General features: G+C 37.6%; 2 protein-coding genes across 4 annotated transcripts in view; both read right to left on the bottom strand.

Annotated features, from left to right (window-relative positions):
- Positions 1-7,666, bottom strand: part of sirt6 (sirtuin 6) — a 20,502-nt gene extending 12,836 nt beyond the window's left edge. The window contains exons 1-3 of the mRNA XM_014020975.1: positions 7,511-7,666; positions 5,813-5,940; positions 2,273-2,455 (exon numbers count right to left, since the gene is read on the bottom strand). Of these exons, the coding sequence (XP_013876429.1) occupies positions 2,273-2,455; positions 5,813-5,940; positions 7,511-7,576 (377 nt within the window). The 5' untranslated portion in view covers positions 7,577-7,666. The remainder of the gene's footprint in view (positions 1-2,272; positions 2,456-5,812; positions 5,941-7,510) is intronic.
- A 602-nt stretch (positions 7,667-8,268) lies between these two features.
- cdc34b (cell division cycle 34 homolog (S. cerevisiae) b) overlaps positions 8,269-12,867 on the bottom strand; it is a 9,383-nt gene continuing 4,784 nt past the window's right edge. For all 3 annotated transcript variants that reach the window (XM_014021000.1, XM_014020984.1, XM_014020992.1), the window contains 2 exons: positions 12,560-12,694; positions 8,269-9,993 (listed from right to left, as the gene is read on the bottom strand). In XM_014021000.1, coding sequence (XP_013876454.1) covers positions 9,783-9,993; positions 12,560-12,694 — 346 coding nt within the window. In that variant the 3' untranslated portion in view covers positions 8,269-9,782. The remainder of the gene's footprint in view (positions 9,994-12,559; positions 12,695-12,867) is intronic.

Genomic DNA, 12,867 nt, shown 5'->3' with positions numbered 1-12,867 from the left:
TTTCATGTAGGAGAAATACACATTTTTTCAGTCAGTATTTAATACAGCTGGCAAAATAAATTGTTAAAATATGTATCATGTGCTTCTGTTTTTTAATTCAGAAGATTATAAAAAAAATCCTTCATTTTATGGGAAGACCCTCTTGATTCAAGAGAAACTGTTTTTTTTTAATGGCTGCTTATTAATTAATTGTTAATCAATCTATAAGATAAATCAACTTCAGATTAATTCATTATCAATAACTTGCATCCTTAAGGAGTTAACTTAATTTATATCTACTCATATTCATGTAATTAAGCATTTTAATGATTTGGCCGATTAATCGATTAATCGAAAAAAAACAATCAACAGATTAATCGATTATTAAAATAATCGTTAGTTGCAGCCCTAGTTACTTGTGAACAAACTGGTGCAACAAACTTTCAAAGAGCTTTATTTTGGTGCTCACATTCCAAAGAGCTTTATCCATGAAAGACTGAGATTTCAGGAAATGATGCAGGCTAAAAATCCAGTAAAACCTCTCAATAATACAACAAAAACAGTCAAACATGGATCTCAAAATTGTTGTTTTTTGTCTTTAATATTGTTCCATTTTTATTATTGGAAAAAATTATATTGAAGGAAATTTTGTGACTGATGAACTGAATGTTAGATCCAGTCTTGTATTTTATACTTTCTGATCATTGCAGCTGTTTAATTTAAACAGAGATTGAGAGTTATTGTGTCTTATTAATATGAGACCGTCCTGTATGCATAAACAAAAGTTGGTTACATTCTAATATCTGACGTAAAAGGTCCCACCTCCAGGGGTGTGACTTTGCAGTCTCTTCTTTAGATCGGCCTGGGACAGCCTGGGTTCTGGAGAGGAATTGTTGTTGTTTTTTGTTCTGATAAGAACAAAGGCCTTTTCTCTGAAAGGAATTATGGATCTGGTCAACTGGTCTCTGAACGCAATCGACTCTATTTTTTAAACACTGAGACTGGAGCGAAGGGAGCGCAGCTGTCCCAGTGGAATGGTGGCAGCCAGGCAAGTGTCTGGTTCTTTGGGGGGTTGTAACCTGATCTGTTTGGCGCCGCTTTCCATTGAAGACGTGGAAGATTTGTACATATTTGGATTTATGTTAACTGGATTCCTGCTGATCGGCTGTGCAGGAGTTCTGGCTTATCGGAAAATGAAAGCGATCCTGACAGCAGTCCGGGCCTGTGAGAAGCTGTCAGGAACCTTGAACGGAGTCTCCCGCACTGGAAGCACACAGACTCTGATGCTGGGGGATATAAGTCGCAAACTGGATGTGATTCTGATGAAAATCACAGTTCAGCAGCGTGGCCGTGGGGAAAAAGATTATACCTGGGTGAAATTTCAGTCGGAAAGAGAGGGGAGGAGGTAATGAATTCGGAACATTGGCTTTTTTTTCTGCCATCACAGAGATGCAGTTATAGACTGAAAGCAGTGAGAAAATCAAGGCTGCTTGCCCCAAAACAATTATGTTTATCTTTTGGATCCCTGCAGCTGCTGACCTTGGCTCGGCAGTTATCAACTCCCTGGATGACACGTGAAACAAAGGCTTGACTCCCATCCCCTTCCCGTATCATCCGTGGGTGGATCAGTCTGAAGGCCACGATGGGTGGAGACAGAGAACTGAACTCTGGTGATTGGTGCCTTGGTTGATAACAACTGGTTTTGGACTCTGGAGGTCTTTGATTGGTGCCAGCACTGAGTATTTACAACAGCTCTGCTGCATCCTACCCCATACCATGTGTTTGATCCCCAGCCCCCTCTCGTCCTTAGCTGCCTTGCACTGCACGAGTGTTTTTTTTGAGCGTATGATTCTGTGTTTCTGTTTGTGTAAACATAGGATCAGAGCATCTTTTTTAACTCATCTGTCCTATTGTGTGTATTCCAAGCTGCAAAAGGTAGCGCGACCATGTTGCGAATGACCAGAACATCCGTTCCGTCATGTATGTTAGAATGAGAGTGACTGGTATGTATGTATGTACGTATGTATGAATGAATGAATGAATGAATGAATGAATGAATGAATGAATGAATGAGCTTCTCTAAAGCTAGTGATCACATTGTTTGTGATATGAAATTACCTTTTATATAAACTGTTCCCTTTCATGTAACAAAAAAAACTATTTTCTTTATGTAAATTTTTTTGCTTTACTTCTGCTAAAAAACAGAATGTATGTTGTCACACCAGGATAACTTCAGAGCAAACACTGCTGAGTCGAGGAGTGACTTCAATGTTTTAAAACAGGCTGAGCTTACCTGGGGAAGCCTGATCGAACGTGCAGACCATCTACATTCTGGCTGATGAGGTACTTGAGGTATCCGGCCCGCTGCAGTCCCAGGAGGGCCATGTGAGTTAAACTGGGGCGGGCATCTTCAAAGGTGGTCTCAAAGTGAGGTGACTCACCCTTTTCCTCTAAAGTCCACACACCCTTGGGTCCCCTTGAAGAGAAAACACAAAGAAGTCATTAGAAAGATTGAAGAGGAGGACAAACATGTCTGTATTTAGTGACTGAGTTTGCAATTAATGATTGAGTACTAACAATAAAATGCTTTTAGACTGAAAATATAGACTTTGCTGTCAACTCAGACAGGATTCAGTTTGTGCTCTTTGTTTAACCAGTCAGCTGTAGGTATCTAACTGGACTGATGAGCACAGCGGCACCAGACTCATCCCACATCCTGCCATCTTTGAGAACAAACTTATTTCTGTGCATCAGACGAGGGAACAGACACTGAATCCTCAGATGCAGCTGCAACAGACTTATCTAATGCTTTCAGTCTGAACTTTCAGCTTGATCTRAAAGACTCAGTGAGGCATTAGAGTTGAATATCACCACTAACACCACATATTGTTTATGTCACGTGGCACTGAAAAACAGACTGCAGGACAATTAAAACCAACAAAACAAAGCTGGTGTTTTTAAATGCTTTGATAATCTCCAACATGTTAACTTTGGAACATAAATTTGTCTTATTTCTGTGTACACAGAAGAATATATTTTACGTTAGTGCTCCTTGGCTTTATTGATGTAACCTTCAGGGTCACATGCAGCCGAATGACAGCAGTGTTAGTGTACCATTATACAGGCGGGGCGCCCCCGTGTTTCTTAGGRGAAACACTGGACAGTCTGATTAATCAAATATTTATCTATTTCAGATCCCTAAGCATGTGCATGTGTAGAAATATAAAAATATCTGATGATTTACAATCAAATCCATCTTATTTTTAACTGCTTCACTTCCTTGTAAATACAAATTAAAGCTGAGTTTTTGAGTCACATCTGCGTTTGAAGGTGTGCAGATTCATTGGGCACAAAAAGAAAGTAAATCTTTATGTAACAATAACCAAAAATATTTTTTTAGCCTGATGTGACACAGAATGAGCAAACACCACCCTCCTCTGCTGCACAGAGGTACTACAAAAACAAAAAATAAAAAACAGCAGACAGAATGTCATATCACCTCATATTCAGCACCATATATGACATGATACATTTTCAATGTGAAAAGTTTTAAAGAATAATTTGTGCATGCTATTGACAAAACTTCTGATTTATTATTAATGATTATGATTAATTAAATTTATGATTATTACTTCATGAAGGCTTGTGATGTAAACAGATTAACATGAGATATTATTCATTATTATCTCTGTGTGTTGTTCTAACATGAAATTTTACAACTAAATACAAAAACAAAAATTTCTTAGAGCTTTCAAAAAAATGCCTTTGCACCTCATGCTAATAGTAGTGCCGGGCAATAAAATAACAATATATACTGTGATGGACGTTATCAATATCAATGAAAATATGTTTAACAGGTTGCTGATTTCATTGAACTCTGATCCAGAACTGCACGGCRTTCTGGGGGATGTAGGCAGAGGAAAGGATTTAGCTGCTTGACTTGGTGGCATCAACTAATTCACTCACTCACTGATAAGCGAGCAACAACCTGCTGAGCAACATGAACAGAAGCAGTTTCATGTTTCACCACTGTGCCTCAGAACTGCTTTAAAATAAAAATAAAAAGAACAACGTGGAGTGAAAGGAGAAAATGAGCAACAGATTGAGAGAAAATTGTGGATAGAAGAGAAAAGGTTGCGTCACCAGTTTGGCAGGATTAATCAGCCTTTTTTCTCCTGGGGTCGGATTTATAAAACAGGCGTACGCACAATTTGAGCCCAGAAACGTGCGTATGCCACTTTTTAAGCCAAGGTTGTGATTTATAAAATCCAAACTTGACGTGAAAATGTGCGGTGCCTCATGCCAGCTCTGACCCATGCCTACGCTCATTTTGGAGACGTGAAACTGCGACACAGATGATGAAGTGAAGAATTAGAGCCACACTGTGTMATGATCACTGTCAGATATTTAATTTACCTTCAGAATCAGACTTAGATTTTCATTCAGCTTTATCATCAACTTTCTTAACAGTAATTTTTATGCTTCTGCTGCTGAGCCATGAGGACCTTTGAAATAAAAAACAAACTTAAATCTTAAATAAAAGTTCCCATGCGCAACTCCCTTCATCTGCTTCCTCCACAGATGACCCTGACCCACAGACCACAGACCCCTCCCCGACAAGAACAGCAGGACAGCAAAAGCTTTGGATACACGCGCAGGGCGCATCCACCTCGCCAGTGTGAATGTTATAAACCTTCACGTTTAAAGTCCGTGTTTGTCACGCGCGTGCAGGGGGATGCGTGCGTGCGTGCAGCAGCAATAATCTTTATTTTCTCCAGCTGCTGGGTTAGTGGCAGTTTAACAAATTGTTCATTTCATCTATAATTTCACTGACTCACTTTCATCAAACTGAGAGAAATGTTTAAAGAAGATCTTTATCCAAGATCTTTCAGCAGCGGGATTTGAAAGTTTATAGCAGGTGGTACAAAACAAAAGAATATCTTATGTAGGAGAAACACTATKGTATATTCAAACTGAAGGTTGTTCAAAGGGTAAAGTTTAAGAGATGTAGCTATAAAAACAATAATTATTGCATCTTATTTGAGCCTAAACTCACAGAAATGAACCACAGTTTGCCATAAGCTCCCTGCTAACTAAACTGATGTTGCAACTTTTATTAATAAATGAGGGTAAAATGGGTCCGCACTCAAGAGATTTGAGTTTAAAAGAGACGTATAGAAAAAAAAAAAACGAGAGCTTCTGAGAAAAAAACCAAGAGAAGCTCTGCTGCACTGCTTTGATCAGTGGAAGGTGTATCAATGGAAAAATACACTGCATGCTCTTCCTCATTAAAACTGAATTACAGCACTCAAGCTTGAACAATTTCTGCTCAAATCACAGTTAAACAGCTACTATCAATACTTGTGTTGCTGGAAGAAAAAGCAGAGCTTTATCTGTTTTTGTGCAACCTATTAAAACTTATATGTAGTCTGCAAACACAGCAGGAGATGAATCCTGATGAAGAGGATCCAAACTGACACAAACTCATCCAAATATTCTTTTGCCAACTTCAGATATAAATTTTGTCAGATTATATTTATTWTTTTATTTATATTTATATATTTTTTATTGTGTAGTTATTTTTGTTTTGAATATGTGTGAACTATGTATGCTACGTATTTTGTGTTGTTTTACGTTTAATGATGGACCTCAGGAAGAGTAGTTGCAGGAACTGCAACTAATGGGGATCCAAATAAAAAGAGAAAAAGATGATGGCAAGTGAGGGTTAAATCTAATGGCTTGTGTGAATCGGTGCAGTATTTTATGACAAAATGAAAAATTTGAAATGATCTGATTGCAAATGAATTATCTGGTGATGTGGATTGTGTCTCACCTGAAGTCAGGGATGCCTGCTGAGGTGCTAATTCCAGCTCCAGAATGGACAACCAGGTACTGAGATTCTTTAATCAGCTGAGCGAGTGTTTCCACCTTTGCTTTCAGCTCCTCGGGTGAATCAAAACTCTGCCACAAAAGAGAAAACCGAATCTTTAAAAACCGGCATAAAGAACATAATCTTCTCTTTAACTCAAACTAAAATGAACTACAGGATGTACTGAGGGATGATGTACATTTTCAAACATTTTTTAATTGATAAAAATGTATTCATAGAGAGGAGGAAAGGAGAAGAAAATGATGATTTTTTTTTTATAAAATGTTTTGAACAAAGAACACATTCAGAGGACTTACTCTGCGTTTTTATTTAATACTTTTCTAACTGGATTATTGAGACGCATCAGGGCAGTATAAAAAATTGATAGAAAGTTTATTAAATATAAAAACATTCACAATCTTAGCATTAAAAACAACTTTTTTAATGTAAAAACTTTAACAAAAGTGTTTAAAAGCAAATCTACTATAAATTATCGGATCACCTGCTCTTAACACATCACCAATTATAACTCAAGACCTGACACAAAAGGATCTATTTAAAGTGACTATCCTCTGTATGCTCTTAACTGTCTTTTATTTTGACCCACTCTTCTTTACTTCATTATTTCATTTCATTGAGGTTTGTGTGCAGCATTTGTTTATGAACAGCTCACAAACATTCAACTGGGTTCAGGTACTTTGACTAGGCTGACACAATGTTGCATAATAATAATAATAAAAGATTTTTTTAAAGTACTGCTGCACTTGAGTTTGGGTAACACATGACCTAATTATTGTCAAGCTTCAGCTGATAGTGAGCTGGTCTCATATTTGGCTCTAGAATAATTTAGTTAAAAGAGAGAAGGATGATATTGATTTGTTTCTGCTAAGTTGTTGCATTTGAGTGTTTTGCGCAGCATTTATCCACACATCTCAACTTCTGTATCCAAAACTTAGTAGTTTATTCAGATGTAAACATGTAAACCTAGAATGTGCTGAAACAGACTTTATAGAGAGAAGTTTTCATCTGGCAAACCATCCCAACAAGTCAATTTTTTTTAATTGTTCGATCACAAATTTTATTTTCATGGCAAATTTCTCCTTCAATCTGGTGAACTTGATGAATCTTCTCTCTCATTCATGGTGAGACTCTTAATCTTTTGTTAATAYGCCTAAATGGTTAAAACCAGCAGAGTGGCAATGCTTCTGTTTCAGCAGAGGTGTTCATTAGAAAAAAGGTGCATTTGATTCACAGCACCTGCCTGTTATTTACTCATGTATTTTTACTGAGTACGGTAAGGACAAGACTTTTCAKTTTTGACAAATTATTAATTGGTTCTACATTTTGGCATCGTTATTTTATTTTTTTTAATAAAATCTTTGTGTTAAACTTTTAAGTCCTGGTGAGATCAATTATCCTAGATAAATCCAAACCTAAAATACTTTCAAAACGCCTATCTGATATTACACGCAATGCAATGCGTTCATTCAGTTCGTGCCTACAAACACTTCTGCACACAAATCGTCACACATAGAACAAAATGTTTGGTCTGTTCTCTAAACCGTGTCTCGCACTGGCCGATTAGCCCTAATGAAACAAATGCTGCTATGCTAACTACCTGTTCGTAACGCACTAATAGACTTGATAACTTTTATATTTTACCTCAGGCAGACCGCAGACACCTTTATCTGCGTAAGGAGACAGCCCGGCAGCATAGTTGACAGACATGACTTGAGTTGGTTGTCTTTATTATTTGTTTTGGAAACTGTTCGTGTATCTTTCCAGAAGCGTTTTTCTTCAACCCGGGTTTATGCTGCTTCGTTTTGATGACGTGATCACTGAGCGTCGAAGTACGCCGCGTTCAGGGACATTGGGAAACTATAAAACTTAACATAGTTCTTTATCATTTCTACAGTTCAGACTTGTGGTAGAAAACCTAGTTTTTAGAAGTTTTGAGTAAAATTTAAAATAAAAATCCGCATACTGCCGTACCCTACCATTCATGCTATATAGGTGTGAAATCATATTTAGGATATTATGCATTCATAAAATGGGAAAAACTCACTGCACAAAACGCCTCTGCGTTTTAACACATCAATTTATTTTGCTTTCATATGGAAGTACTATTTAACTTGAATTATTGAGGTAAAGAAGAAATAATGCTAATGACTTGGTCATATTACATAAAGCTTTCCTCCTTTCCACCAAGAACTCACAATTCTGCAATTATAGAATAAGAAAAGTATTAAATTTAAAATTTCACAACTAATTATAAAATAAAGTGTGTATACCACAACTATCTGTGATCATGACAAAAATGGTTCCCATGACCTCTTCAAGTACTGAAGACATTTTTTTTTTCATTCAAATAAATCTTTATTTTTCAGTTTTAAATAGCTGAAATAAAAAACAGACACAGGTAAACAAAAACAATATGGTGATCATTCATACAGCTACGTGTGCATATTGATTATGGTTCCTGTAGAAGCTGTAAACCAACACAGGGGACCACCTAAAGACAAAATTAGTTGCTTGTTTCAATTGTTTTGTCGCACGTAATTTTATCCTGAGAAATTCAATATGATGTCCCAAWAAGAGGAAATTAATCAATAATGCTGACTGAAAACAAGCAAACAAAAAAGAAAAAAAATATACACAGGACACCCAGACACTCTAAAATATTATCCAAACCACTCCTATCACAAAAAATAGTCATGAGAAATAAAACTAGGAGGTCTAAACATTTTCAGTTTCACTTGTAGGGCTGAAGAAGTTTGAAAATCCTGGTAGTTCACTTTCTGACAAACACCATTTATGGGTTTYTTGGTCAGCCATTCAAGTCAACAGTGCAGGCAGAATGTCTAACATAAAAAAGACTAAAATGATAGAGCTTGCAGGAAAGCAAGGGACAAACAAAGAAAGGAGTAAAGCAAACACTTGTCAAACATTAAAATTTGTTTTACACACTTGTTTCAGATCTTTGGGTCCATCAGGCCACTCAGAGAGTGACCCTGAGGAGAAATACAATTCTGATCAATAAGTCCCCGCCCCCTTTTGCCCTCAAGAACTTGCTTATCTTACACAATTTCAAATGCTGAGCTACTTCAAACAACACAACCCCACWCTAAGAGTGACAGAGAAAACACATCCAACAATAACCAGAAGAGACCAGCAATGATCAGTTTCATGTTAGTAAAAATGTCCACGTATGAAACTGACCCTCTGATTGAGCCAGCCATTCCTTCAGACGGAGAGTCCTCCATCGTCACAAGTCTTTTCAGGAAGTGGGGGGGAAACAGTCCACCAGTAGCAGACAATAAAAAAGCTTTCAAAGATGTTCTGGCATGCACAAGAACTTTGAAAACACTGTCACGACATTTTATCCATGTCWTGTCCTATTGAAGGAAAGGCATCATAAAACTCAAAAATATCGGATAATTGCAGCGCTTTGTCCGGCACAACCAAGCAGCACAAAGTTCGTAAAACTTTCCGTTGCTTCGGCAACTCCCAGTTACATTTAGGGGGGAAAAAAAGATATGAAAGAGAGAGGCTAAGTAATGTTCTGAAGAGTTTGCACCAGTTCAAATGTTATCATTGACGGTGGAACTTAACCAACAATACCTTTTCTAAATACAACTGGATCTTGTGAGCATAATGATGATTAATGTGATGGAAACAGTTCCCTAAAAAAAAAAAAAAAAAAACTGGCGACTTTTGTGCTGGTGCAAATCTCACCAAAGTCTGACCTTCTCACGGTGAGACATCACTTTAACCTCTGAGACTCAAGGGGAGAGAAAAAAAAAGCTCTTGTACTGATTTAGAAGAGGAAAGCTTCCAATATTTCTTGGTTGTAAACCTAGAACATCTGGCAACCCAGGCAGAGAGAGGGGTTGAGCACACGTCAACGAGATTAGACTTTCTGACGACGAAAACGTCACGACTCTTCGTTGCCCGAGTCGTCCTCGTCGTAACAACAGTCGCCATCTCCCTCCTCCACGTCGTCATCTTCGTAGTAATAGTCATAGAAAAGGTCGGAGCCTTCGTCGGGGGCCGGGGCGCGTGTACGGACGCAGTACTCGGCCAGCGTGGTGGGCACCTTCACGCCGTCTCGCTCGGCTTCTGCCTTGGTGGCCATCACCTGTTTCCTGAGGGAGATTTTAAGAAGACTGGATTATATTTCTGTGGACTTGAACTCTGCAGGTCCTTTAACTAGAATCAGAGTTCAAATTATTGTTTCAGTAAACAAAGACCAGGGAGTTTATTTTCTTTAAGAGTTCCCCTTTGATGTCAAGTTCAAAAGATGTAATAAAATTTATGTTMAAGTGTCAAAATTCAGCTGTATGCAGACGATTCTGTATTGTATACACATGCTAAAACAGCACAGGAAGCAGCTGCTGTTGTATCTACTGCTATGGAACCAGCATGCAACTGGCTTCAAGATTCATGTTTGTATCTTAATACAAAAAAAACTGTTTGCATGTTTTTTTTCACGCCAGAAAGCAGATGACCCAAAACCAAGTGTTTTTGTAAATGGAGAGAGACTTGATGTGGTGGATCAATTCAAATACCTTGCTGTTCTGTTTGACACAAATCTTACCTTTAAGCAACACATTAAGAAAACTACTAATGTAATAAAATTCAACTTAGCCAATTTTCATCATTTCAGACCTTTTCTCACTAGACAAGCAGCTAAAATGTATATGCATGCAGTGATCTTTTCTCATATTTCTTATTGTCTTACAACTTGGTTACATATAACATCAAATATGTTAAAACCAATCAAATCTCTTTTCAAAAGGACAAAGTTCTTGACAGACAACCTTATCATGTTCACTACTGTAAAATCATTGATAAATACAAGATCTTGGACTTCGAAAATTATCAAAGATTCAGTRATTTAAGTCTTGTTTTTAGGGTCTTAAATGGACATGCTCCTCCACCTTTAAAGGATTTTATTCACAAATATACATCTAGAATGAATACTAAGTCTCAAACTAGAGGGGATGGTGTTGTCGCAAAAAGGAGAACRGMGTTTGGTCGAAAGGTCACGTCAATCAGAGGAACACTCTTATGGAAYGAACTACCTGCAAATATCAGACTGTGRCAGTTATTCCATTTTTAAAAAGAAACTTAAAGTTTGGCTGAAAGAAAATCAGTCATTAATTCACCTGTAACATAATGTAACTGTGTAGACTGAGGAGTTTGTGTGTTTGTTGGGCAKTGTTGAATTTTGTCTGTTTTGTGCACTTATTTTATGGACTGTTACCTTTTTATCTGCTCAGGACTACGGATGAAATTTAGCTGTTGTGCTAATTCCAGCGCATTTATATTTACAGAATATTGATTAATGTGCATTGTCCTTTTTAAATAAATAAATGAAAATGAATTGTATGTATTATGTCAAATTTCTTAAACATTGACCCTTTGCACCTATGTCACCAAGTCACGTGGGAACACCATGACGGACGTCTGAAGTGAGCGGTGTATTGAACAGAATGACTGTTATTGTTTTTCTAAGTAGTTTTGTGTTTTTTACCGTGGCTTGTAGCCTACTTGTTGAAGTTGAGCTAATTTGTGGAAGTAGTAGACCTAGTCGGGCTCATAGACTGCTGTATTTAACATAGCTAACCAGTATATAGCTAACCGAGAAAAGTTCTGTCACACACATCAATTCCCTCGGACGTTAACTGCATCTTGATCCTCAAAAACCAGATTGAGCTGGTTATTTACTTGAACTTACTTTTTATTTATTCACATCCTACAGGCTCTGACACGTAAAATAATTCTGAAGCMGAGTTAAAAACAAAACAAAACAGGAAATTTATTGTTACGTCCATCTGCAAAATGGGGGAAATCTGTGTRATTTATGGACAATCTGTACAACTTGACTTGTATGCTGTCAGTGAGATTGATTTCTGTCATCAGTAAAAATGAAAAATGAGAAAAAACAAACAAGCAAACACGTTTTTAACCATCCTGATCCTGGGTGGATAGGTCCTGCATGAGGAGGTGAACGGCTCTTCTCACCTCCTCATGCAGCTCACCTGCTCATGTGGTGTCTGTGGATCAGAACCACAGACGCTGCATGCAGCAGCAGGTTGGCTGTAACCTGCTCATTATTAGCTCTCAGAAACTGTTGGAGTCTTTCTGACAGCACAAACTTATATTAAATGATAGCAATGTGAAGCGCATTTTAAAAAAATGCTGACGACAACTCGTTCAGAATATAAGCTAGACTAAACATTTGTTAAARTTCAGGTCTKTTTATTAACMGATTCARACATCAACCCTCCACACGTCAACAAATTGTCAGTAAATTACACAAATTTCCCCCTTATGTGTGGGTATGGTGTATCTGACGGATTTTTAAAAATTTGTTTTTTTCAAACATCCATTCTTCTGTTTTATCGGGAGTCAGGTCCCAGCAGCTTGAGCAGGGAAGCCCAGACCTCTCTTTCCCCAGCCCCCTCCACTCTTCTGGGGGGATTCCAAGTTGTTCCAGGTCCACCAAATGTATGTTTGTTTTGACTAACTGTACAGGAGTTTACGCTAACACAGATYGTTTTTGATGTMCGTCRTGGCRAAGTGGGCGGTCTTTTGGGGTGGGTGTGTGACGTCRCGTGCAAAGGGTCAATACAGATGTATTSTTTGACTTTTTGTACATGAAAGATATGCATGTCATGTTTAAAAAAAGGCTACACAAATGTTTACCTGATGATCTCCACATACTCCCGGTCCTTGCCTTTGCTGTCCCTCCATTTGCGGTACATGACTGAGGCATCCACATTGGCAGGAGAGAAGGTGTTGGGTTCATTGAGCAGCGAGATCACACTCAGTAAAATCGTCCTAAAAGACATAGAAAATAAATAAATTTCAAAAAMCACAAACAAAAATTGACATTTTAAAATAAGAAAGACAAAAGAACTTTGGTAAATAAAGTCTAATATTCTACACTCTATATAAAGTTTTGTTTTATCATGTAATAACCTTTAAAAATGTAAATTAGAGCTGTCTAACTG

The sequence above is a fragment of the Austrofundulus limnaeus genome, unplaced genomic scaffold (genome assembly GCF_001266775.1).
Source record: "Austrofundulus limnaeus strain Quisiro unplaced genomic scaffold, Austrofundulus_limnaeus-1.0 Scaffold3, whole genome shotgun sequence".
Classification (NCBI taxonomy): Eukaryota; Metazoa; Chordata; class Actinopteri; order Cyprinodontiformes; family Rivulidae; genus Austrofundulus; species Austrofundulus limnaeus.
Note: the sequence above shows the minus strand (reverse complement) of the source record. Positions and strands in the feature narration are given on the sequence as shown.